Source organism: Octodon degus, unplaced genomic scaffold (genome assembly GCF_000260255.1).
Source record: "Octodon degus isolate 3935 unplaced genomic scaffold, OctDeg1.0 scaffold00002, whole genome shotgun sequence".
NCBI classification, from domain to species: domain Eukaryota; kingdom Metazoa; phylum Chordata; class Mammalia; order Rodentia; family Octodontidae; genus Octodon; species Octodon degus.
The window spans coordinates 33,515,172-33,542,955 of NW_004524578.1; the positions used below are offsets into that span (position 1 = coordinate 33,515,172).

Sequence of the window (27,784 nt, forward strand, 5' to 3'; positions counted from 1 at the left end):
AAAAAAAAAAGAAATTTACCCTTTTCTCTAGAAGCATTTGTATCTTATCAGCTTAAAATTATTCTTCTTTTAATTCAGTTTTTCAGGAAAATATGTTACATTTAAAAATGCTGAAGTACCTACGAATGAAAGCTATTTGGTATCCTTTGAAATGATTCCGAATCAAGAAATATATAATTTTACTCTGAATGCTCACAATCCTCTTGGGCAGTCAGAATCCACAATAGTAGTTAACATCACTGAAAAAGGTAAGATGCTCTTGCATCAGTGTGGCTTTTAAGAATATATGAGAAGTAGCTAGGTGCCGTGGGATTAATGAGAACTGCCTTTAGGGATCATGCGTTGGTGATTATTTTCTCTAGAAGTACTTAATATTAAATTTATAAATTTTATTCTGAAAGTTTTAAAGTGAATAGCTTCAAGTTTTGCCACTATATTCTATTTAAATAATTTTTTGAATTATCATTTACATGGAAATAGAAGTGGCTTTGTCTAATAGTGGTTGATTTCTGAAAATACTTGAGCAGTTTTTAAAAATTTTTATTTTAAAACAGTGTAGGATTACCTGGTCATTGTAAAAATAATGGATTATAATTCTGGGAACCTGTTCCCTAATTTCCCCCTGTGAGGATATTCTGTGTAAGTGGTACAACATCAACACCTAAAACTTGACAGTGCTATAATACTGTAACTAGATTCCTGAACGAGACTACCCATGTTTCTGCGTTGTATTTGGGCGTGCGTGCATGAGTGTGTGAGTGCTGAAGAGACAACATGAGGAAATTCCCTTGTGAATCTGCACAGACATGCACATGCACACAATTGAAGCTGGTCTTGGCAATAACTATTTTTCATCTGTTTTGCGTTTTCAGAGTGTTGCATAAATGAAGTCATAAAGTCTATAACCATTTGAGGTTGGCATATTTTACTAAGGATAATGTCCTTGAGGGCCATCTTAGTTGTTGCATGTTATCAGTATTTAATTGCTTTTATACTGATAATTTCTGAATTTTTAACAACCCCCACTTATGAGTAACTGAGGTAGAAATGTAATGCCTTTGACCTTTTGGCATACATTTCCATGGCTAGAACACATGCATCGAGTCCACGCCGTGCTCAGGATGACCCTGAGCCGTAGCACTGGGATCTCTTGGAGACCCACATTCAGGGGAGAAATGGCTCAACCAGACGCATTATCATGTAGCCTGTAAATGAGTAGTGGACAAACCTGTTGACCTACTTGCAAATATAAGTGGCTTTCATCTGTTACCCCTTCATATTTATTTCCTGATTTTTCAGGATGAAAAAGCTACATTTTATATTTCAAGGATAGTGTCTGCCTTTGTCTGCTCCCTGACATTGCCATGTTTCCCATGGGCTTCATTTGTATCACTCAAACTGACCTGCACACAATCACCAGCATAATGTGAACTTTGATGCGCTGTACTTCTATTCTTGTCAAGACCACAGCCTGAAATACTTTTCTGTGTTCCTTTTGCTAATATTAGTGTGCCTCTGCATTTGATGCTCAAATTAAATTCTACCTTCACTGTAAGAGTTCCCCCACCACACTACATTGAATTAAATTCCTGTGGCAGCTAAGTGCCATGCACCAGAGAGTAGGAGTGAGTCTTAAAATTAGAAAGAGCATCACTGAGGGCGAGCTATCATTGGTAATTGTAAGTCAGTATTACTGAAAATCTACCATAGATCCGTCTCCCTCTCCTTCTCCCTGTTCCTCTCCCTCTCTTTTCCTCTCTCTCCCCTTCTCCTTCTGGCTGGCCATCCATCCAGCCATCTTTCCATCTGTCTGTCTGTCTGTCTCTGTCTTATCTCTTTTTTATTAAGGCAGGGTCTCACTATGCAGATCAAACTGGCCTCAAACTCATAGTGATCCTCCTGCCTCAGCCTCCTGAGTGCTGGGAATACAGGTGTGCACCATCATGCCTGCCCCGTGTTTGTTATTCTTGATGTATTACAAATTCCTTAAAGACAGAGACTGTGATCTTACTATCTTTTCTATATTCCCAATACCAAAAAAAGAACCTTGTCTGTGATTGGGTCTTTAAAATATTGGCATGATGTCAGTAGCAAAAGTGAGGCTTGTGGATTCCATAGATACCTGGTAGAGTATTTCTTTTCAACACCAATTATGCCTTCTTAATTTATATTTTCTTTAATTTTCATTTGTCATATGTATTGAGTTAGGAGTTATCTTAGTTATAATTTTTACTTGTAAATAAATGTTTAAAGGAATTACCTTTAAAATTCTGTTTACAGTTTTTCCTCATCCTCCTACTTCATTCAGAGTGAAGGATATTAATTCAAAAGCTGTTACACTTTTTTGGCGTTTATCAGGCAACTTTGCAAAGATTAATCTATTATGTCAAATTAAAATTAATAAAGCTAATTCAAAGCAAGAGTTGGTAAGTAAAATTCTTTTATGGAATGTGTGAGCTCCCTATTCTACAAACTGCCTAAATAAGATGTTAATATCAATGTAACACAGCACTACACTAAATATTTAAAAATAATTGTAATACCTTATGTTACAGAAGGTAAATTAAACTTTTACTACTAAGAGTGTACCCAGATCGGGTATGTGGTACCTGACACGTAGCTGGTGCTCATCTCGGGAATGAATGAGTACACCTGGCTGGGACCTTTCACATCAGTTAGTGGAGTGATCCTTAAAATTAGAAAAAACATCACTGAGGGCGAGTTATAATTGGTAATTATAAGTCAAAACTTGACTTTTTAGTACATTTTAAATACTTAGGTTGACTTATACCTGCACCATTTTGTAATTTGTAAGTCTGTAATAAATACTGTACTTAAATATTCATTTGGAAATTTACTGATTTTTAGAAAATAAATCAAAATTACAGAATGAAACCTGAAAAATAAACCTTTGTAATAAGCACTTGGGAGTTCAGGGGTGTTCCTGAGCAATGCAAATCCTCACATTTGTTTAAAGTTGCTATTTTTTGTTTAGTTTAAGTAACTGAACTGTTTACTGTGTGTTTAACACCAACCTAGACGCCCTAAGTGACACAGTAACAAAGATAAATACATGATGATAGCTGCTACCAAGAAGCCTCCAGCCAGAGGGCCAGGGAGGCGGCTCAGTGGAATAACCGCTCCCTGGCAGGTGCAAGGGCATGAGTTCAATCCCCGGTTCCACCAAAAAAAAAAAAAAAAAAAAAAGGAAGCCTCCAGATAGTGTCTGAATAACACTCTTAATGCTCAAGCCCTTGCGGTCATCTAAGATTACCAGATTATGTTCAGTTTTATTATATAATCAGCCATTTCCTGGTTATCAAAATTTTATCATTTGTATAATTTAATATTTAAATTAGATACTTGGATTAAAAAGACATCCCATTGTGTTATTGCTATTATAGAACATAATTTCATTGACTTACTACTATACATACATCAGAAATAAAACGTATAAGAATCAAAATATAAAATGTCCACTATAGTAGGTGAACTCTTTTTTGGTATTTAACTATAAGTTCATATGGATACTCAGTTTATGCTGCTTATGTGAGGGAATGTCTTACAAAAAATGTGTGTGTGGGTATCTCCACGTGTTCACATATGTGGCATATACACACACAGAGCCATCTTTGTTTTCAAATAGCGGAATGTCACAATCAAAGGACTAAAAAATTCAAGTTATCGTGTTGCTGTGGACAAATTAAATCCATATACTGTATATACTTTCCGGATTCGTTGTTCTTCTGAAACTTACTGGAAATGGAGCAAATGGAGTAGTGAAAAGCAACATTTAACCACAGAAGCCAGTAAGTAAATTAAAAGATTTGTGGCTAATTATCGTTAGTGGGGAATTGGGAAGATGTAAGATAGAGACGCCCAAGAACAGTCACAGGTGGCCTTGAGTGTGATTTAGCACACTTCCCGGGACCTTGTGTCGTGTAGCAATCGAGAGCTTAGCTTTTCTATGGCTTCGTTTTCTAAATCCATGTGTAAGCTACTGAGCTGCTTTACATGATAGTGAGCATTTGAAATACCATGGGCCAAAGGTTTCTAGCACTGCTGTCTCAGTTACTGATATTAAAAAACAGGCACACAGTATGTATCTCGAGGTGCTAAGTTTTCAATCTCTTTTCTAGTTCCTTCAAAAGGACCAGATACTTGGCGAGAGTGGAGTTCTGATGGAAAGAATTTGATAATCTATTGGAAGGTAAGCATGTAATTTTTCCTTAAACACTTAAATAACTGTATTATCTCAAGTGCTTGATTTACATGTATGTGGTATTTCCATTGTCAGGAGTCAGGATTTCCTGGACTGCCTAAGTCTGCAGTATTGCTGAGGTTCAACCTGCCTCCTAAATCTCCAGATTCCTCATCGCTTGCCGTTCACCACAGGCATTGTCCTGAGGCTGTTCAGTCTCAGTTTCTGAGCATTCTTTACTTTGATTTTATGAAGTCCATTAAAGATCTGAGAATTTCCTAAATTCCCTCTCCCTTGATTTTGTCAAAAACCCAGCTAGAAACTACATGTTGAATCCCAAATGTTGTTTTCCTCCTGTAAGTGGATGAACAGGTCTCATATGGTTCCATAAGTACTGGGGCTGTAGTTTTGAAAAGCATTTCATCTATATAAAGAAGCTTGTTCATTTTCTTTTATACAGTGTGTCCTCTTTGGGGGATTCAGATTAAATAATTCCCAAGTATGAAAAAAGGAAAAAAATGGCACAAAAGTGTTCACAAATATGCTACTGTTTTAGTATTGCAAAAACTTAGGAACAACTTAAATTTCATGTATTTAGGGAATATTCAAGTATAGTGATAAAAATACTACATGAAATGTAGAAACAAAAATGTATTTAACTGTATTAAAACAGACAAGTGTGTTTATATAAAAATGAAAAAGTGTAAAACTGTGTTTGGATACAAACAGTAAAAGAATTCTTTTTCATCCTCAAGGCAAGGGTCTGACCAAGGTGAGTTACATCATTTAATAAAATACTTGAAAGTCACAGAGGGGCTATTGATTACAGAAAAAAATCCTACATCTAGAAAAACAACTGGAAAGAGATATCAAAATGCAAAAATGTTTAAAAGGTAGAAATACAGAGTAGTTTTATTTGCTGTTTTTCAATTTTTGTATGTTTTTCAGTTTTCTTTCATGCCGTAACTTAAAAATGAGAAAACGTTTTTGTTTTAAGATGTGTTTGTTTGATACAGGGTCTCGCAATGCAGCTCAGACTCATAGTCACCCTCCTATCTCAGCTTCCCCAGTGCTGGGATTATAGGCATGCACCACCACGCACACCACACTGGGGCAGGCACAGTATGTGGTACCGGTCATCAAACTCTGGTTCTTGTGCTTGCCCAGCAGGCACTTAGACTGCCAAGCTATCTCCCTGGCCCAGGACTATTGTTTTTTAAAAATAATCAGATTTATTTAAAGTTTTATTTCTGATTAAGAAGAGCAGTGCTTTTGCAGACTTTCAAGTTTTCAAGCAAAAATTAATTTTGCTTCACGTTAATTTAAGTCTCCTTCCCAGCTCCTTTAAAGGGACCAGATACTTGGGTATGTATGAAAATAAGTCTTATTTTGTATTTTCTTAATTTTTAAATTTCTGTGTGCTTTTAATATTTGCAACAAATACAGCATTCCCAAGTATGGCTCTCCTCACTTACCTAGGTCTCAGTGTTTTCATCTTTCTCTAACGCTGGTCACTGTGAGCCTAACATTCGGTTTAGACTCGATGACCTTGGATAGTCACTGATTTTTTGCAAGGGTTTAGTAACCGGTTTTTTTTCTGTTTGTTGTAGCCTTTGTCTATTAATGAAGCTAATGGAAAGATCCTTTCCTATAATGTATCATGTTCATCAGATGAGGAAACACAGTCTCTTTCTGAGATCCCTGATCCTCAGCACAAAGCAGAAATACGCCTGGATAAAAATGACTACATCATCAGTGTAGTAGCAAAGAACTCTGTTGGCTCCTCACCACCTTCTAAAATAGCCAGCATGGAAATCCCGAATGGTGAGTGGTTATGGAAGCTTGGTACATAAAGATAAGAAATTAAAGACAGTTGATGTTACATGCTTTTATGTAGTGAGTCTTCTTTACACACTGCTTCTGCTGAACTACGCATGGAGGAACAAGCAGATTGATGTCTACTATTCACTGAGAGATAGTAGTTAATTACCATTGACTTGAAGCATGTACACTTACAGATAAAATAATTACTAGATCCAGTTATTGAGGGAAGTAATTACAAGAAGAGGGAGTTGAATTGTTTATTCGAGTTTTGTTTTCAAATATCTTGAAGACTAAGAGCCTGTGCTGTCAAGCTAAGCTGTTTTGCAAACTTGTCAGCCAGGAAAAACTACTGACTTTAATTGGAAGCCTTGTTGATAAGAAATTCTTTAGTGATAAAATTTTTCTGAAGGGGCTGGGGAGATGGCTCAGTAGAATAACCGCTTGCCTGGCAAGCTCAAGGGCCTGCGTTCAATCCCTGGTTCCAAAAACAAACAAAAAATTCTGAAGTCTGAGTTCCACCTGTAGTATACAGGCTTTGGGGAAAAAATGATGGAATTTTAAAATAATTAGTGTCTTCCTTTAAATTTTATAGTCGTCAGTTACTACATTTCTTCTTAGCTCTATGTAGACAGCTTTTTGAGTGAAGAGAAAGCCACTTCTTCATTCAGGCCTTTTCCTGTCCCTGGCTTGCTGTGCACCCCTCTCAGGCAGCACCTTTCTGTAATGTGCACTCCTGGAGGAAGACCCCCGGGTCTAGTGAGTGTCTGCTCAGGTCAGCTTGCAGCATTTTCTTACTACTAGTTATTCATCCTGTTCTTCGTTGTCTTTGAATCCAAGTAGGAAAAGTAGGATGCGGGAATGGGGAAAGTACATTGCAGGGAGCCACGCACTGTTCTGCTGAGCTGATGGGACAGGCTGGAGAGGCCCAGAGCAGTAGAGGGATGGATGCAGCCAGGCAGGGTCGCTGCAAGGCAGAATAATTGTCCTGTATTTGGGCCACAAGCAGATGCGTGAACCTAAGACGCTAACTCCTGACTCAGCCTTTTAGCTCATTGCTCCCACAGTGATAGGCAACAGCTGTATTGTCTTTTAGCTCAAGGACTACATGCCCTCTGACCTTCGAGAATGTAACTTCCAGAGGTTAACGTTGGCTTGCTCATCAGCTGTCTGGCGGTGAACTGTAGCCCCACCACCTCGTGGCTCCTGGAGGATTTCCCAAGGTGGAAGCTCTCCAGCCCCAGCTCAGGTTTCTATTGTGGATTTCTAATCATATGGAGCCAAAAAGCTATTTTATGTCCAGAGCCTTCTGTGTTCTAAGCCAGATTGTTGTCTTATATTCAGTATAACTGCATTGAGTGTACATTTGCTCAGAAAACATTTCTGTGGCTTTTTACTGAACCCCTAATTATAAATCACATGTGAATTACTTCGCACCATTCTGTCCCCCACTCCAGTTCCTCACCCCAGTCTTGGGCCCTACCGCTTATTGAGGTACACATGTGGCAGGGCAGGGAAGACAAAACTGGCACAGAGCCCCTCAGCCTGCCCCAGGATAGCAGGCTTCCTGGAAAGCAGGAGAGGCGGCTAGCTCATCTGCCCTCCCACTCCTTGTGTGCGTCCTTTCTGCCCACTGCTGCCACCTGCTCTTGTGAGCTGTGTTCAGTGGCTTTTCCGGTCTTCCATGTCCCTCCTTCGCCAGTGTAGCCACTCCACACCCTGTCGTCCTCATGCCCTTTCCCCCCATCCTTCATTTTTCTGTCCCAGCCCCTGCTGTTGCTGCCTGATCCTAGTTGCCTTGTAATTCTTCAGTTGCTGAGTTAATTGCTGGATATGGGTAAGTGCTGTATAGTTGTCACAACAAAAGTAACAGAGCAGCATTTCTCATCTTTGCTAAACATTTATCTAGTTTGAGCGCTAACTTATAATTTGTGTACAATGAAGTAATCCTTGTAACTCCTGTGTACTTTCACGAGACTTTCCTAGTAGTGTTTTTAATGCTAATAAAATACCTTTCTTTTTTGTTGAAGATGGTCTCAGAGTAGAGCAAGTTGTTGGAATGGGAAGGAGGATTCTCCTCAGCTGGCATCCTGACCCCAACATGACTTGTGACTATGTTATTAAATGGTGTAATTCATCTCGGTCTGAGCCCTGCCTTATGGATTGGAAAAAAGTTCCTTTTAATAGCACTGAGGCCATAATAGAATCTGGTAAGAAGAGTTAGTGTCTCTCAGAGTTCTTAAAAAAAATATTATTTATTGCTAACCTATCCTAATACTCATAAAAGGTAAAAATTATTAAAAAAGAAAACCCAATAAATTCACCATAAGCATTGCAAAAGGCTGTTACTTAAAAGCAACATAAAGGTGATTGGGTGGATATGAAATTTTTAACTTTTATGAAGGATGAACAGTGGCATGACATACATGACAGAACCTGTGATTTAGTGATTACAGTACTTGTCTAGGAATTTGTTCTAAGAAATCACCAGAGAGCATGAATTTTCATTCAAGAATGTTCTCTGCAGCATTACTTATAATCATAAAAAGCTGAAAACAGATGGAATAGCAATAAGGAAATGGGTGAGTGGTGGCGCACAGATAAGATGGAGCTGTTATACAGCAGTAAAATTTATATCAAAGATTTAAAGTATTGGTAATAGTCATGGAAAAAGAAGAGCACAAAACACCTTTTGCTTTTGTTTGCCTCAGGCCTGTATTACCAAAGCCTGTGAGCCAGGAAGCAGAACTTTCCCTGATGGAGGGCGAGGGGGTGGTGTATGTGACGTGGGCTAAGTCCACCACATCCTTTGGAACTGGAGCCCTCTTTTCGGTGTCATCGTTCGTTGTCAGTAGCTGATGAGCTGTGTCACATCACTGTTGGGGGTTTTAAACTTCTCCCTGAGTAAGATGGCCTCCTAAGCCACCCCTCTGTGCTGGTTCTCCTTATATGCTGAAAGCCAAAAGTGCAAGTTCCTATTGATCTTTTCTAGTAAACACACTATGTTTACCTTTTGCATGACTAGATTGTGAGGGCATATCTTATTCATTGGAGTACCACATATGGCTTCTGATAATTTCTCAGCTCTGCTTGGAATACAGCCAAACTCTGTCACATATGTCGTCACTCAGAGTGGTGGTGGTCTTCCCGACTATCTTTTTCCTTCACTTACGTCCTGCTCCACTTGATTGCTATACTGTTGGCTTTTCTCCAGCTGCTCTTGGTGATCCCTGCCCTTGGGGCTAACTGAGCCTCACACGGTTCTGATCCATCTTATGACCTGGCCTTTCAGGACAGTTGTGACAGAGGTAGAGTATGTGTGGATATAGATAGAAAAGGTTATAGCTAGAAATAGAGGTTTTAGCTGAGACCCGCAGTAGCAGAGAGGAGGCAACCTAAGACAAGATGGCGCATAGAGAACTATGTGCCAAATGGTGAGCAAAAGCCCTACAGTGGTGGAGAAATTAAGGCTCTGAGCAGTTAGGTTACCTGTCCAAATTAGTATTCAGTAGCACCAGAATTCAAATTCAAAGCTACACAAAGAACTTTGAGAACATCTGATACAGCATGGTAGATGCTTCTCTTTCCTTTTTCATTCAGCCATTTCACGCCTTCAGCATTTCCTCTCTCTTGACTGCAACATGTGTTCCTAGTGCTTTCACATACTGGGGCTGTCTTAAATGGAGGAACCCTATACAGTATTAATAATACATAATTTTAATATAAAACAAGGTATAGATTTACCTTTGTATGTGCACTATAAGCATATACAAGCATATCTTTCCCCAAAGAAAAAAGTTTAACGTGAGTTTGAGTTTTCCATTGATAATTATTTAGTACATGCCAGAGTATAAAACATACTTAAGAAAACATATTGCAGAAAGAAAAGTTAAATTGGAGACAAGGCCATTCTGTTTTCCTTTGAACTGTAGGGTTTTAGCAGTTGACCATGTCAGTTTTGAATCTCTGGACTACTGGTGTTCTGTAGGCATGTAATTGGAGAACTGGTGTATAGTATTAGACACACTAGAGTGAAGTGCAGTTGCCTGGCTGCCTTTCTCCTGCAGGCATCGTCTTCTTACATCGGCCCTCATAAGGTGCTAATTGCCTGTGACGGTCCTGTTCGGATGCTGCTCATAGTGGTTCTTGGACCATGTTGGATCAGCATCTGATGTGCACCCTGAAGGCAGTGTAATTCCGTGCTCTGCTCACCTTTGTTCATCTCTGCCCCTTTTCCACCTCTCTGCCAGCTTCTCCATACCAGCGACCCTGTTCTGTGTACTTCTGTGGTCTTCCTTTGTACATTGCATTATAATGAGAAGGGATTTAAAAAGTGTTTTTGAATTGACTTTAAGATGTTTTCTTTGTATGACTTACAGAGTTAACTCACCCAGGAGTATTTAATGACTGTTGTAGAGAGAAGTAGACTTTAAAGGCCTAGTTTCTTTAACATTGAAGCTTTAAGGTAGAGTAGAACCTGTAATGTTCTAGAATTGTGATTTCTTCTCGATACAGAAATAACATCGTGTACTGAAGGGATTTATCAAAATGTGAGGTAGACCTGGAGTGGGGGTAGTGCGTGAACCCTGGATGGAATCCAGGGAAAAGCCATCATCCCTTGATTTTGTAGAACAAAGTGTAAGCCTTGGTTACCTTACTCTTCTCAAGGCAGGGTCATCTTTTGATGTTAAGGTATAAGTGGATGTATTTAATTTTTGCTAGTGGTCTTCACTGTAACTATTTGCTAAACTTATGTATACAAATGTATTTTGGTAGTGAAACATCTATGAGAGATTAGCTTTGGAAATTTCAAAGTCGTAAGTTACATACTTGTAACATAAATATTCCAACTTCATGTCCATACGTAAATATTTATAATTTTTACTAATTTGTTCATTTTACAGATCAGTTTCGACCAGGTATCAGGTATAGGTTTTTCCTATATGGGTGCAGAAATCAAGGATATCAGTTACTACGCTCCATAGTTGGATATATTGAAGAACTGGGTAAGTTAAAGGGATAAATGCTTCGAGTTTGTCATAAGGTACGTAGTGAGACTGAATTTTAAAAATAGATTGACAGGGGCCGGGGAGATGGCTCAGTAGGATAAGTGCTTGACGGGCAAACGCCAGGATCTGAGTTCAATCCCCGGTTCTGCCAAAAAAATAAATAAATAAATAAATAAATTGAATGAAGATGTTTAGTTCAAAGCAGGTAAAATAGTTTATAAGTTCAAAACTGCTTATGTAGTCTTAATCCAGTTATTGTTTATATTTCATAGTTTTACTGTTATCGAGAAAACTAAACCTTAATATGGTTGTCGAAGATATTTTATTTGCATTTATTCAAGTTTTTAAAGAAACTATTCAGTTACTCAGCACTGGTAATAAAGAAGGGAAAGAAAAATGCAGTCAACTTGAGTGGCCACTTAGATTTTGAATAAGTTGTTTGTCTGGATATGTATCTTGTGTAAAAGTTGTGTTACAGAGCTCGCTGTTGTTCCTAAAACTATTTTCATCTATCGTTGTTGTTATATAAGCTTTGTGGCCATAACTAGAAGTTTATGATGGGCAGCGAATGCAGTTTCAATTCCAAGTGTAGCCGTTTTCAGGCTGCACGCTCTTGGCCATCACTGTGTTACTGCGTGTTGGTGAGCTTCCTTTCAGCAACTGGCATCTTCACTTACAGCTCCGATTGTCGCACCAAATTTTACTGTTGAAGATACATCTGCAGATTCCATATTAGTAAAATGGGAAGATATTCCTGTGGAAGAGCTTAGAGGATTTTTAAGAGGATATTTATTTTACTTTGAAAAAGGAGAGAGAGATACATCTAAAGTAAGGGGTTTGGAATCAGGTAAGTAAATTCCTACCCTGATTATAGAGTTGCTTAAAAGTTCTCAATAACCACGAAAGAAAGTAAAAAGTAAAAGTGCTGCCAAGTAGTTTAATACTGGTTTCCAAAATAGTCTGAAAACTATGGGAATGAAAATGTAATCATTTTATGAATATGAGCATTTTAACGTTTTCTGATATGTAATAAATAGTAGTGTGCATCTAGTGTATCAGAAATTGTTTAGCAGATCATTCAGAAGCTTTTGATTTTAAGCTCCATAGGATAGAGACCATCTCTTGTTACCCTTTCATAATCTACAATACAGCATCTTATAAAATATCAGAATATTCTTAGAACAATGTAATAATCCAAAAAATGACTTCAGAGCCTGCATTACAATGTGAGAAAAAGCTGTCTGCAGGGTTAACATCTTCCTTAGCTATAAAGAGCTGGAAATTTTACCTTATTTGAATAAGGTTGTGCATGTCCATTAGAATTTGAAAAGCACACTCCTTGTCAACTGTAAAGTATATGTCCAAACGCCTTTGACTCTTAGTTCTCAAATGTCCTGATACAGAAATATTTATATACATTTCTAGCATTTCTGCTGGGAGTCAGGTATTTCCTGTTCATAGACACATGACACAAGTGCATCATTTTTTTCTGTCTGACGGCTTCCATTTCCACTAACAACTTCTTCTCCAGAAGCAACCATTTTAATTATTTAATGTAAAAGAAGCAGAGAGCAGCAGTGCTAGCCCCAGATGCTAACTGGGTGTCCAGGAGCTCTGAGAGCTGCCCTGCAGCATGTGTGCGTCCTCAGCCCCCGGCGTCCGCAGCTCCTGCACCTTCAGGGCTTCCTGTGGGTGAGGGCAGCCCTGTGTATCAAACTGTGCAGACATTCAGAGTCTAGCGTGAATGGCTTCAAGTGCTCGGAAAATTTACATTTTAACTAGTTAAAATTCTAGCATCTGGATTTCTGGTTAGACATGGAGAATTGGTCATTCAAATCAGAGTAGAATAAAAAGAACCTCATAATGCTATAAGGAAAAAGAGAGCGTAAGCGGCAAGATGACACCCAGAGAATTTAGAAATCTTGTGATTGACATGGGCAAGTGACTTTGAAGAGTGGAGGGTGGTGAAGTCCAAGGGAGCGCAGCTGGGTATCTTGGAGATGCTGTGTAATTTTGTCCTGCAGGAGCAAGATGGCCAGGATGGAGCTGGGCTGAGTGGTGGGTGTGGCTGGTTGGCAGAAGTGGCACTTTATATGCGTGTAAAAGTGAGTGGAGCCTCTAAGTGCACAATAAAATAATCTAAAAAGATCTGTGCCAGGGTCCATGGTAAGGAATTTTCAGATAACTAATGAGGAAGGAACTAGCTATAGAAATGATCTTCTTTATTTCAGAAAAGGAGTTACCCGAAGAAACTGATAACATGATTTTTAAGTAGTGGTAGAAATAATAGGAGGGGTTGGGGAGAAGCTGCTACATTTTGTTACTAGCCATTAGTACTATGTAATTTTTGAAACTGTCATCTTGTGATATTTTGGTTGAGATCTTAGAAGCAAGATAAAATTTAAGCATTGCTTCACTTCCTTTTGAAGGGATTCAAAGGCTATTTCATAGGCCATCCTTAGAGAATTCCCATAATGCAGACCCTTTTTCTAAGTGGCTTGAAGTCATCTCTATTGATTTGCTCTCTTGCCCCACTGTCTGCACTGCTGACTCATAGGCAGGATCCGCCTGAGTGAGTGGTTTTCCTGCTCTTAGTAGCAGATGAGGAAGTGGCTTGCATTGATTGCCTGCTGTGTGTCAGGCAGTGGTCCAGCAGGTGTGTGTAGGCTTCACATCCTCTACATACAGCTTCATGCAACTCTTGGAGGAAAGACATGGTACTTGATTTCAGCATCAGAGAACTTCAACTCAGAGCAGTCTAAATGTAGTTCTTGTCGGGCAGAACTTGCATGTGGCTCTGCCTGGCTTCAGGTTGTTGGCTGCGTGGCCAGCAGCCAGGTTCATGTAAAGAAGTGGTTGGGGTGACAGGTGTGTGCATAATCACCATGTGTTTTAAATGGTGTTAGGATGAATTAAAATAGGTCTCATTTGGAAACTAGGTCGTTCTGACATCAAGGTGAAGAATATTACTGACATATCCCAGAAGACACTGAGGATTGCTGATCTTCAAGGGAAAACAAGTTACCATTTGGTCCTGCGAGCCTACACAGATGGTGGCCTAGGCCCAGAGAAGAGCATGTTTGTGGTGACAAAGGAAAACTGTAAGTCTGCAGTTACCATCACATCATTCAAAGCCAACTTTTTATTTATGTAGGACCCCACCCCGCCTACCTTATTAAAAGCAACATTTCATTGCTTTTGTATACTTTATAAAGGGCATCTTTAAAGGTCATGAGATAATGTCATGTTTATTCTTGCCAATATTTGAAACTATTTGCAAATGAGTACTTAATAAATTAATGAATAAGTATTATATTTTGAGCCTAGAAGTTTAAATGCTTGTTGAATTTATATAATGGTCAGCCAATTAAAACATTTTCCCCAGCTAGTATATGATATTTTTAATAAATATAGGGAAAAGTAATGTAGTCTTTAATTTTTTTTTGTGGGGCTATGGATATAGTTCACGATTTAGGCAGAATTCTTGTCTAGCAAACCCAGTGAAACCCTGGGTTTGAGTCTCAGTATTGAAAAACACAACAGTAAACATTGTAAAAAAATTTTGAGAACCACAACACTTTTATAATTTTATATTATTTCGACTTTTTTTTTTTTTCTGTGGTACCAGGGATTGAACTCAGGGTGCCAGGCAAGTGCTTATTCTACTGAGCTATTTCCCTGGCCCCTATTTTATTTTATTTTGAAGAGTAAAAACAAAAGCAAAAACAAATAACAGAAACAGAATAACATATAACAATACATATATTACAGATTTTCAGAATAAGAATAACTAATTAACATTGGTTGTTCTATTATCTGTTTTTATTGTGAAATCTGTTGCTCAGATTACAGATACAGTTATGCAAGATTGGACAAATAATTGAATATTAATGCTTGCTTTCAATAAACCTTTTTTTCTTGTCTTATTTTATTTTTTAAAACATACACATATAAATTCAAGGTGGAAGTAGAGAAAAATCATGGCTTTGATTTGTCTTCCAACATCAAAAATATTAATTTGGGGGCCAGTGAGATAGCTCAGCAGACTAAGCACCTGCTTAGGCAAGCTGAGGGATAGGGTTCGACCCCCAGCTCTGCATGCCATGTGAGTCCTACCCCTGGGTAGGCTGAGCTGACCACAGGTCTAGGTGTGGTGGCGCATGCCTGTACCTAGCACTGGGGAGGCGGAAAACAGGAGGATCACTGTGAGTGTGAGCTGCGTAGTGAGACCCTGTACCAAATACAAAATATAATAATAATTTGGGTAGGGACTTACCCTCTACTCATGAGTTGGAGTGCTTATATCACTCTTAAGTAAAGAACCAATGAGGATGTATTTTCCTAATGGTGGTTCTCAGCTGTGCCATTTTGCCCCTCAGAAACTCCTGACAGTCTGATGACATACTTGATTGTCATAATTTGGGAGGAGGATACTACTGGAGCTCTGGGTAGATGCCAGTAGTGCTGGTAGATTTCCTACAGTACACAGCACAGTCCTTTCCACCCTCACCACCCGAGTAGTAGTGCCAAAATTGAGAAACTCTCCTTTAGAAAATTGTAAGTATTAAAATGAAATGATTAAAATATTATGAAGATTATATTTTTACTAGTTTTTCAGTGTTCCTGGTGCAGATTTATTTTTCTTTTTAAGTAATAATATACTGGATGTTAAGAATGGTGATTTTATTTGCAACTTTGTTTTTTCAGCTGTGGGATTAATTATTGCCATTCTCATCCCGGTGGCAGTAGCTGTCATTATTGGAGTGGTAACAAGCATCCTTTGCTATCGGAAACGAGAATGGTAATGGTACTCTGTTTTGTTTTTAAAGGCTTGATTATCCTGTGTGTTACAATATAAGTGTATCTTTTTAATTGTATAAGTTAGAAATCATTTTAGTCAGAATTAGTATTTATTTAATCTTAGGCAAGAAAATAACATTTAAGAGTGTCAGAGTTAATACAGTAAAGTGTAAATTCTTCCCTATTGCTTTTACTACTAATTTAAAGTAATGACAGTTGTACTAAAAAAAAAAAAAAAAAAGTATGTGTGATGTGCATATGTGTGTGTATGTATGTATGCATATATTTTCAGGTTTAGCATGATAATAGGTATCTTCAGGGTTATGTATTATTTAATAATTAAGCTCTCACTTGTCCGGGTTGCCTGTTCAGAAAATCAGGTTGTTTGGATGGTTTAATGGCTTCTTCACTAAGGATGAAACGCCCTTGGCCATGAGGGGATGTGATAATGGACGACGGGGCAGCCTGATCTTTGGAGATCTGTAGCACAGTGGGGGACAAGGACAGTGCCAGCAACCATTAAGTGTCCAAGGAGGTGGAAGGTGTGAATGGGTTCCAAAGAAAAGGGTACCAGTGCTGAGGAGCCTAGAGGAAAGCTGCTCGGGGAGCCTCACGAGGGGCGGGGGCAGGTAGGACTGTACCAAGAGTGTGGCGCAAAGGGCTCCCGTGAGACTTGGTGCTAGAGAGCTGGAGAGAGGTGGAGCTGAGGGAGGCCCGGCAGGGCTGCGTGAAGCAAGTGCCGTGTGCTGACTGCGCTGACAGGAGCTGCTGCCTGTGTCTGAGCAGAGGGTTGGCTCACACAGACGGGTCTCATCGTCTTAAGTGAGTCGATGTGATGACGTGGAGGGAGTGTGTTTTGGCAGTGCTCGCCCCTAAGTGAGCACAGCACTAGCTGTAGAAGGATGGAGGAGCCTGTGGTGAATAACTGTGGTCTCATTAGGACAAGTCACATTTTAAAGCTACTTCAAAATAAGAGGGAAGTTTAGATTTTCTTTAGACTCACATGAGCAGGTTCATATTAACAAAGTTATTTTTCCTGTAGGAACTTCAAATAATGAAGTTCTTGTTAAATATTATATAAAAATTGGATGTGATGCTGTGCAGATCTCGTTTTTTGTTTGCATTTAGTTCCTACCCAAGAACAATAGCCTTTTCCTTGTCTTGCCAGGGAATGTCATTGTGACATGGCTGTCCCCTCACTGACTGTTTTCGTCAAGCCACTGTCTCAGGGTACCACAGCTGTTCCTTGCACGGTGCCAGTGCTGCTCTGTACAAGGCAGAACAGCAAATGCAGATACATTCCTTCGTGGTGGATCCTGCTGAGTGCAGCATGCAATTAAAAATTACGGTTGCACTAATTGCCTGTAATTTTCTTTGATGATGATAGCACATCGCTCACTTTATTTGCTTTCCAATCCCGTGAGCTGTACGAACTGTCAGTGCTCTAGATGTGGTACCACTGTTTTAATTTTCCAGTTGGAACCTTATGTAGAAGCTCTAGTGACCAATCATGTGCTAAGAATTTCTATATTATTTCAGATGTTCACGAAAACATTCACATAAAGTATCAATATAAACTGATAACTTATCTGATTGATAGTAGTATAGTTATTAAATCTACTAAATCATTTTTTATTTAAAGGATTAAGGAGACCTTCTACCCTGATATTCCAAATCCAGAAAATTGTAAAGCATTACAGTTTCAAAAGAGTGTCTGCGAGGTAATACTTTCATACTATTGTCTTTCAACTGCTGGCTTCTTTCTCTTGTGAAAAGTTTATAGCATGTAGATACCTCCATGTTTAAAAAGTGTTAAGCAAAATAGAATTGGGTTTAACATCTACTGGTTTCTGAAGTTGCTAATCTAAAATTGTTTGGACCATGTTCTTTTTTTCTACTACTTTAGTAGAAAATATTGATGTGGAGAAAAAGTGGCTTTTCTCTCACATGCACAAAGTAGCAGAGGCAAATGTTTATGAGCAGATGTGAAAAAATAAATATGCCCTTTTTAACAGGAGGAGCATTGCAGTGGTATTTAGTGTTAATAACTTTTAAAAATTTATTTCTAGGGAAACAGTGCTCTTAAGACATTGGAAATGAATCCTTGTACCCCAAATAATGTTGAGGTTCTGGAGACTCGGTCAGCGCTTCCTAAAATAGAAGACACAGAGATAGTTTCCCCAGTAGCTGAGCGTCCCCTTGACAGCTGTGATGTAGAACCTGAAAACCATGTGGCCGTGTCCTATTGCCCACCAATCATCGAGGAAGAAATATCAAACCCAGCTGTGGATGAGGCTGGAGGTACTTCACAGGTCATCTACATTGATGTCCAGTCCATGTATCAGCCTCAGGCCAAACCAGAGGAAGACCAAGAAATTGACCCCATAGTTGGGGCAGGGTATAAGCCACAAATGCGCCTCCCCATTAACTCTACTGTAGAAGAGACAGCTGCAGTGGATGACATAGATAAAACTGCAGGTTACCGACCTCAAGCAAATGTAAATACTTGGAAATTGGTCTCTCCAGACTCTCCTAGATCCACAGACAGCAACAGTGAAATTGTCTCTTTTGGAAGTCCGTGCTCCATCAACTCACGACAGTTTTTGATCCCCCCTAAAGATGAAGACTCTCCTAAATCAAATGGAGGAGGGTGGTCCTTCTCAAACTTTTTTCAGAACAAACCAAATGATTAGAATGACACCCTGTCACACAGTCTGCCATCTCAATAAGCTCTTACTGCTGGTGGTGCCACAGCAGCACTGGTGTCCCTGGAGGGGCACTGTGAAGTATTGCTGCCCAGGTGAGCTTCACTGTGTGCAAGTTACACCCGAAGTATTAGTGTCTTCTAATGTAGTCCAGGCCAGGGACAGTGACTCAGAATCTTCACCCCATGAAACTCAAGATTTGGGGCTGTTGTGATCAACCCAAAGCATTCTTCAGGAAGCATTTCAAGGCCGATATTGTTTAGAACATATATGCAAAACAAACCCTGCATCAACTGTTTTCTGTTGTTAATGGTTTTCTCTGTGTATACTTTGTAGAATTACAAGGGGATTTTCAGGCAAGGGAGAGAAATGTTGAAGTCATGTAATGTTTGTTTATTTGCCTGATACTAATTCCATTCTAGAGGAAAACCAAGCACAGATTTTAAAACTTTGGAGATTTTTCTCTTCTATCTGCAGCATTTATGAAAGTTAACGTAATTTGTAATGTAGAGACAGCCATTTAGTGTTCTGTTTGCTGAAGTGCGCCGATTTCTGTGCCTACTGTACGATGGTTATCAGTCTCAGGGGTGCAAACATGGAAGACGTGTGACGCTGGCCAGCGCCAGGCAGAGCAGCATCAGTTTGCTTTGGTAATTTTTCAAATCTTCCCATTATTTTTTGCTTTTATGCCAGCTTCCGTTATTACAGAGGAATGTCCTGATATTTGAAACTTAAATTGCTAGAACCAAGGTTTTTATATAACCCATTTTATTTTGTGATATGGTTTCAGCTTTATATGAGCAAATTCATTACTAATCCTAAACATACAGTTCCTCTTGATTCACTGTGTGAGATGACTACTAAGCAGTACCTCGCAGCGTTTGTTGTCTGGTGCACCTCCGCCTGGCTTGCATTTCCTGAGAATGAGAAGCCATAGCTTCTTGAGCCTGGTCGCCTCCCAGCTGTAATCCTTAAAGCTTCTCAGCAGGTTTTCCTCACTCATCAGTTGTGATTCCCCTCTTAAAGTGATCTTCGGTTCAGACTGTCAGATCAAGTCCCAGATTTTTAAGCATACAACCAAGTTGAAGATGCTTTTTCCATGAACAGTGACTCCAGGGCGTTCCTGTTAAAGGTCATCAGTGGACTTGAACTGGTGGCCAGCTTAGTGAACGTGTGCTGGTGGTGTCTCTACCATGGCAGCCTCTGCCCATCTGGCTCTTCAGCAGTGATCTTGAGAGTAAATACGGTTCTTGGAAGCAAAAGCAGAGTGAACAACTACAAAGTGTATTGTGTATTCCCCTGTACTTGGTTTGTCTGTGTCTTTCATCTTTTGCTAGTTTACGAATAGTACTTGAAATTGAAACACCTGAGTAAATTAAGGTTGGCTTCTTTTGGACCATGTGAGGCTCCATGATATATTTGCAAATAATGGATCACTAATCTCTCGAACTCATTGTATGTTTTTAAAAACCATGTTATGGGAGAAACAGGGAGACAAGGGAAAAAAATCTATTTAGGTACTCATATATGAATGCTGATTTTAACTAATATAACTCAACTAAATTTCTGAGCACCATGGTATGTGTAGAAGGAAATATAATTATACACATAGTATATAAAATCTGTATAATAACTCACAGATATTTTCAATAATGAAAATACATCAAGGCAGAGCCACCCCTAAACAAAGTTTCATCTTTTTTATCTTTGGCTCCTTCCTTTAGATCTCCCCTGAAACACTCAGACCTAAAGCTGCCTCCGCTCTCTCCCTCCTATCCCACGAGCTGCGTGAGACCCTGAACCAAATACATAAAAAAATAAAGAAATAAACTGTACTCACTTGAGAACACAGGGAAAAAAATCAAGAAATAGGTCTCTCTCATCAAGATATATGCACTGCAGTTCTGGTGAGATGGCTCAGTGGTCTAAAGCACCTACTTAGAACAGGCTTAGCAAAACACAGGGACCGCGGTTCAATCCCCCAGCACCACATGCCAGCCAGCCCTGCCCCCTGGTGGGCTGAGCTGGCCACACACACACACACACACACACACACACACAAATAAAAAATTAAAAAAAATAAGATATATGCACTGCAACTGTGCCCTTTATAATGCGTGTCATGACTCATTTGTTTGCCTGAAAGTAACTGTCACCAGGGGCTCTTGAGTCCGGGACTTCAGTGCAGGAAGCAAGTTCAGAGTACCACTCACTTCTTGCTACTTCTGGAGTTCTGTGCCCAAGTATCTCTAGATGAATGAGAAGCAAAGTAAAATTTGCTCAGTCTGGGCAAGCTCTCTAATTTCCTTATGATTAGGAGACTGTGGCTTAGGTCTGAGGCCAAAGCAGCTTCCTTTGTCTTTCTTCTTTGAACCAGAGACACCAATGCTGTCCATGATCTTTCCAGCCCCTCACGCCATCCTTGCATTTAGGGGGACCTTCAGTGCAGGGAGGAAGAAGCCAATAGGACTCCCTTTGTCACGTGTCCAGTTGTTTGAGCGCCCAGAGTGTTCCCTGTGAACGTCAGTGCAGGTACCATGCCCATGGATGCAAGCTGTTTCAATAGTGGCCGTGCTCTGTACAGTCAGCTCAGCCACTCGTCTCTTGCATAACATTAAGGATGAACTACAGTGGTAGGCTATAGTATTCCCTGAGTCCTTATTGATAGGCGAAGGGTGGGAAATCCCTCTTTCCTAACAACAACTCAATCATTAGAAAATTCTAAATACCTGAACTAAAAATATGTTCCCTTATTTCTGTTGAATAGAATTGAAGATAAGGCCACTGTGTCCTGCTCTTCCAGGGTAGCCCACACTCACTCTAGGGTGTGCTCCTTTTCCTACATTTACTTGGCCCATACTTGCTCTGCAGAGCCTGTTTCTTTTCCTGGATTTAATAAAACTTTACTGTGTCTTAACAGCAACAACAACAACAGCAAAAAACAAAACAGGACTGTGAAAAGGACTGTAGGTTGTTACCTCTCTTATAAACCAATTTCAAATCAAGTTTCCCTTGTAAGCAGTGGAGATTCTGGGTGCCGCAATTTCTATGAGTTTATTTTGTGATGGCCATCTTAGAATGTAAAAAATTGGAAAGATTTAACCAGATTTTTACATTAGCTAGACCTTCTGAATTATGCATTGCATGGGTTAGCACACATTTATACTCTAAGCCATCAGTTCGTTGAACTAGCAGAGTTCTGGGTTTGAGATTGTGGTCCTGGGTGTTCAAGAGTGGAGGGCTGTGCGTGCGTGCGTGCGTGCGTGCGTGCGTGCGTGATAGAGGTCCTTTGCTCCTGCAGCTGGAAACAGGAGCAGCCATTCACCGAGTAGTTCAGGGAAGGAAGTATCACCTCACTCTCCACACCAGCCCTACGTTTGTATTTCAGAAATCTGAGGGTTTGCATTTTACTATTGAACAGAAACTGTGGTAAAAAGTTACATTCTCAAATATTCATGCAGATTGTATTTTTGTTGGAAATCAGTCCTGTGATCCTCTGGTTATCTTCATACTGTCTGTATTTAAAGAATGTTGCAGACCTTTCTGAATTTGGATAGTTAAGTGTAGCTTAGTGAAGGAGATGGAAAGTTATTCTTCCAAAGGGAATTTGAAATCAATTTGATGGCTTTTTGAAATTAAATGTACCCCTCCACGTGTCAGCATTCAGAAAGTGTTATCCCAAGGCTTTGTGCTCAGGCACATAATCTTATAAAACAGTTTTGTTTGCACTAAGGTCATTTTTGCTACCTTTCTGTTTTGTTAATATGTTAAAATTTGTGTAACTTTTATAAAGTGCCTTTTTGCTTACTTTGAAAGTAAAAGTTGGGCATCTGGGGTATAAAATGTGGTTAGAATCATTCCCTACCAAGACTAGGTACATTATGAACGTTCACTGGCTTCATTATTGCCTGAGTCCCATCCCAGTGTTAGGAATTTAGCAGCAGTTCCAGAAGCATAGTACAGAGCGGTGTCCAGTGCGTTAGGTCTGAAACTGTTGCCTCAGATATGTAGCTCCACAGTTCAAGTAAATTTGGGGGAAATCTGATGGGTACATGTCACTAGATATCTTATTCCTTCTTAATTTTAAACTGATAGCTATACAATTTGGTACCTGCTAATACCAACCCAGCATGTTTCCTGGCAAATAATACTGTACGTATGGGCTTCACAGAGTAATATAAGAACTCATTGTCTTGATAGAACATGTCTTCAGAACATTTCCTTTAAACTTATTTTGGCTAAATCAAAATTTCATGATGCCATTACTCATCTGTTACATCCACAAGAAAAAAATTTTCCTGAAAAAAATGATTGTACCCAAACTTAGAAGGCATTCACTTTCTAGACATAATATTAGAATATCATTGGAAATCATTTGGTTAGAATTAGGTTTCATTTATATCTCCATGGAATTACGTTCTAGGACTAAAAACACTTAAGCCTTTTGATTCACTATGGTAGTAAGACTTTTATTTCAGCGGCTCCTTTTGTCTTGATTATTTACATGATCATGTTCATCCTAGTTATAATATAGACATACTAGTTTTAATGCCAGTATTGAGGGTTGAGAACAACATTGAATTAATTCAGGTTTTATTGTATATGTTAGAGTTTCAGGGAATGCAATTTGGTATAGAATACTACATTCACATGCTTGTCTATATGGATTATGATAGAATTCTATTCTTAACTGTTAGTAATGCTTGTTTTGTCTGTATTGTGAATGTTAATATTTTGAATTATTAGGTGTGCCAAGTTCTTTTTTTATTTTGGTGCTGGGGATCAAACTCAGGACCTTGTGCTTGCCAGACAGGCGCGTATGCCACTGAGCTGTCTCCTAAACCCCTAGGTGTCCAAGTTCTAAAAAGAATTTACCTAAGAAACACCATTACATTTGTATAAAAATTTAAAATAGTGTGTTTTGAGAGAGAAGCTCTGACTGTTTGAAGTGTAAGTGCCTAGCTAGAGAACCATAGAAACAATAAATTCAAAAGCTTTTATATAAGTAAAACATAACTAATTGAACATATACCAAATATAAAACAGCAATAAGTTCCATTACTTTCTGGTTTCTAGAATTAAGTAGCTTAAGCTGGAGAGATAGCTTAGCAATCTAAGTGTCTGCCTGGCAAGCGCAAGGACTCGGCTTTGATCCCCGGTACTGCATGTGGAAACCGGGCATGGTGGTACATACCTGTAATCCTAGCACTGGGGAGGCTGAGACAGGAGGAGCATAATGAGTCAGAACTACGTAATGAGACCCTGTACCAAATAGAATTGAGTAGCTTAAAAACTAAAAGTTGTTAATGCAGAAAAAAATGTCTAATTGATAAGGAAATTGATGTTTAGTACGTATTTCCTAAGATTGCCTCTGTGGTAGCCAGTCAGAACTTAAAAATAAAAAATATATAACTATATAGATTTCATGCAGTGCTTAAGCCAAAATAATTATATATCTGATTGAACAGCTCACTTCATTGAATTTCCTAATTAATTCAGAATGTGATTCACTTTAGAATATTCCATTGTAAATGGGAATTTCTAGTTTCTGAACTTATTTCTCCTAAGCATCCCAGTGGTATATTTTAAAAGCAGAAATTTCTAGATGCTCGTGATAAAATTTCATTGAATCATGAATAATTGTTAGTTGGCAGTATTTTTGCAATTGATTATAGAAAGGGATAATGAATTAATGATTTATTTTATTTTATTTTATTTTGTACAGTGTCTCACTGCGCAGTTCAGACTCGTAGTGATCCTATTTTCAGCCTCCCTAGCACTGGGAATTAATGATTTTCATGAAATTATTATTTTCAAATGTTCTTCCTCCAGTTTGATCAAAATACTTTCCCCTTTTTTTTTTTAAATATAGATAAGTTGCTAGTTCCTTCTATTTAATTTTTCTTCCAACATAATATGTAGGGAAAATGTGGATAGTGACATGAATAGTTGAAGACGCACAAAAACAAGCCCTGTTCAGTTCATTGTTGAAGAGAGAGAGGCACATGTGGTGCCTTGGAACCTGTTTTATCCTGTTATTTTCTTTAAAAAGAGCATCGAGTTTCTTACATACATTTTAGTTTAGATTTGCTTGTAGAAGATTGTCCTGGATATAAAGAAAGATGTCTTAAGTTTAAGACAGTACTACATTAGAGGTATGTTCAAAGATTTTTAAAAAGTTACTAAAAGTATTCAATATTACTAGTAAGAACAATTTGTTTACCATTTCTTTAATTAGCTGGTATAAATCAATATCCTAACACTAAAAAATTACCATTTTTTATTTTAAAGTTGCATTATAGTGAATTACTGTTTACAAAATACACATACTGTGAACAGATAAATTTTTGTCTTTTATAAGGTTTGTAGACTGAATGTTTTTTAAAGGTGGTGTTATGTTAAATAGGTTTAGTTTTTTATGAATATTAGTGACTGTTTACTAACTTTTGTTTGGTCAGGTGTGTATCAGCATCGCTGAAGAAGATAGGGCAGTCCAAAACGGTGCCCTTTGTCATTTCTTGAATTGTTACCACTACAGACATTTTTAAAAACATGAATAATGAGTTGTGGTTCTTCTGTACTTAATCATTCTTAGTCACATAAGAAAACATTTAAATATATATATTCAGAAAGTAAACTACAGCAGAAGTAAATCTCTGTGATCCATTCTGAATTGCAGAATTCTGGGGTTAGTGTGGAATGAAACAATTTGTGTGAGAAATAAAGTACTTCCTGCCTTGTGAAAATCTGGATGTTATGTTGTTAGAATGGGAAATTCGGACATTCTATATTATCATTTAATTTCAAAATTTAGTTTCCATATCTTTTGGAAAACATGGTTATAGCAAAAACATAGAATATAAGTAACCTATTACTAGGACACCATAAATATGAAACTAGTATGCTTGGCTGATAACTCTAAAGATGTTACTTATGTTTGTTTTTAAAACGTGCATGTATTTAACAATTTTATCATAGTATTGTCATGAAAAAGAAATAAATATATTTTCTTACATCTTACCCTGACCCAGGTACTGCTGGTTTTGTGTGTGTGTGTGTGTGTGTGTGTGTGTGTGTGTGTGTGTTTGTGTTGGGGTGTGTGTGGGTGTGAAAGCACTTCAGTGGCTTCTGCTTTATTGTGACTTTTACACCATAATAATTACAGTGGTTCTGAAACAAACACATAAATCTATAGCTATATTTTTAATATTTAAAGATATTTTTATGCTATTGGTGTAATTTTCCATCTAATTCATTAAATTGGTATTGTTTACCAGAGATTTTAGCATAATAACCAAAAAGTGAGAATCCATCATTAACAAATAATAATATAAGTCCGTGAAGTATAGTTTTTAATTTATCTTTTTCTAAGAGAGCCTAAACATTTCAAGGCACTCTGGGAATGTGTCCAAACTTTACTTCAGCTTACTGGATTTCAAAGCAGTGTTAGTGATTAAAGCAAAAATCTCAGTATTTTAAAGTATAAAATGACCTTAAGTAGAAGTCCATAAAGAAAGTCCTGAGTAACAGCTAAAACATGAATGAGCATGGATTTAACCTGCAGAAAGTGCAGACCAGTTATAAATTGTGAAACACATGTTAAGTGTTTAAGAGCTAGAAAAGCTCCATATGGCCCATCCTTTGGAGAGCTCTCAGTGCATGACTTACTTCCCAGATGTTGACATTTTGAGCCAAAATGTATAGCACCTTCAGACCCAGGAACTTTGAAAAGGTCAGAAAGAGAAGAATGGTGTGATTAATAGGAGAAAGAAAAATAGAGATGTTGAAGTACATTTTTAACACTAACTTTTTACAAAGAGTTACTTCATGTAGAGTGGCCTGTGGATTAGACCCACTCCCTTTCCCATTAAAGGATCCACAGTACAACTGACTTAAAAATACTCCGTCTTCAAGACCCAGGGAAGTTGAGCTAAGATGTCTTGAACTGATTTTGGATTAAATTGGTGATAATTTTATCCCTGATGATTAATCTTGGATTACGGAAACAAGAAAAGTACTTGAGGCTATTTTAGTTTTTTTGTTGTTGTTGTTTTGTTTTGAGACAAAGGTTTTACTGTGTAGTTCAGGTGGGCCTGGAACCTATGCTGGTAGCTCAGGCTGGCCCTAAACTCAAGGCAATCCTCCTGCCTCAGCCTCAGGAGAGCTGAGATTATAGGTATGCATCACCACACCCAGCATGAGGGTATTTCTAAGTGAAAATGATGTTGAAATGTAGAGCAGCATTAGCCTCTCAGTTGTACTTACACCGCTAAGTGCAGGAAAGGAGAGAACTTGAAGTTCTGCTCGAGTTGAAATCTTGTTTCCCCCCTTGCCCTCCGCTAGTCTCTGCCTACTGCGGACTTGAATCTTGTTCCCGCCGGAGGCTAGAAGGCAGGACTGACCCTCTCTGTGTCTCGAGGCGTGCTGGGCCTTGCACGCTTCAGCCCACCTCTTCCTCAGAGTCCTTGCTTGCCAGGCAGGAAGCCCAAGGAAGCAGAGTGTTGAAAACGGGGACTGTCCTTGCGCAGGTGTGCTGTCAGCACTGCAGACGGCCCACCCCTGCAGAAGTGAGCTGGAGAGTGCTGGCCTCGGCGGCGGCGGTGGCAGCGGCAGCGCCTTCCCTTTGCTGCAGTCCATGCTGTGATTCCTGCACCACCCAGAGCCTGGGATGCCTTGGAGAAGGACTGTAGCGTTCACAGCGCTCGCCGTCTCTGATACATTGGACTAGTGCTTAGGCTTGCTGGGAGGGTTACAGGCAGAGCATGCAGCCTCCTCCTGGGGTAGATATTTCAGTATTTCACTGTGATACGTGCATCTGTCCTGTGAGACCTCAGGGACGCCTGAGATTTTGTGACCACAGCAGAGGTGTAAATGCCTGCAAACCACTTTAGGCACACTTTAGATTCTGTAGCTCGGATATACACTCACCAGGCAAGGTATAGCAGAGGAGTGGTGGTGAACCCCAGGATCTGTGCCCCAACCACCTGAGGGCTGGAGCCACCCATCTTCATGTAGGTCCTCCTTCCACCTGCGGGTCCTGGCTAAGCCTTGGTGGCCCAGACATACCTTCTCCAGCTTCCACAGGACCTCGGGCTTTTACCTGCAAAGCCCTGTTCCTCCCATGGCACCAGGCACCATACTGGAAGCTTTCTGAGGAAATCAGCATTGGGTGGTACCTGAGTCACTTGCATTAACAGCGTGGTGGTGCGTGCCTGTAATCCCAGCTCTTGGGAGGCTGTAAACAGACA

The 27,784-nt window shown here is 39.1% G+C and overlaps 1 protein-coding gene across 3 annotated transcripts in view; it reads left to right on the top strand.

The window, feature by feature from the left end:
* Positions 1–27,784, top strand: part of Lifr (LIF receptor alpha) — a 180,172-nt gene that overhangs the window by 102,455 nt on the left and 49,933 nt on the right. The window contains exons 9-20 of one of the 3 annotated variants that reach the window (XM_004623427.3): positions 79–248; positions 2,281–2,426; positions 3,647–3,809; positions 4,140–4,210; positions 5,812–6,025; positions 8,053–8,232; positions 10,927–11,028; positions 11,711–11,878; positions 13,971–14,132; positions 15,739–15,832; positions 17,474–17,552; positions 17,901–20,354. In XM_004623427.3, coding sequence (XP_004623484.1) covers positions 79–248; positions 2,281–2,426; positions 3,647–3,809; positions 4,140–4,210; positions 5,812–6,025; positions 8,053–8,232; positions 10,927–11,028; positions 11,711–11,878; positions 13,971–14,132; positions 15,739–15,832; positions 17,474–17,552; positions 17,901–18,524 — 2,173 coding nt within the window. In that variant the 3' untranslated portion in view covers positions 18,525–20,354. Of the gene's footprint in view, positions 1–78; positions 249–2,280; positions 2,427–3,646; positions 3,810–4,139; positions 4,211–5,811; positions 6,026–8,052; positions 8,233–10,926; positions 11,029–11,710; positions 11,879–13,970; positions 14,133–15,738; positions 15,833–17,473; positions 17,553–17,900; positions 20,355–27,784 lie in introns of those variants that run through there. The other 2 variants (XM_023711893.1, XM_023711895.1) reach the window with 2 other exon arrangements.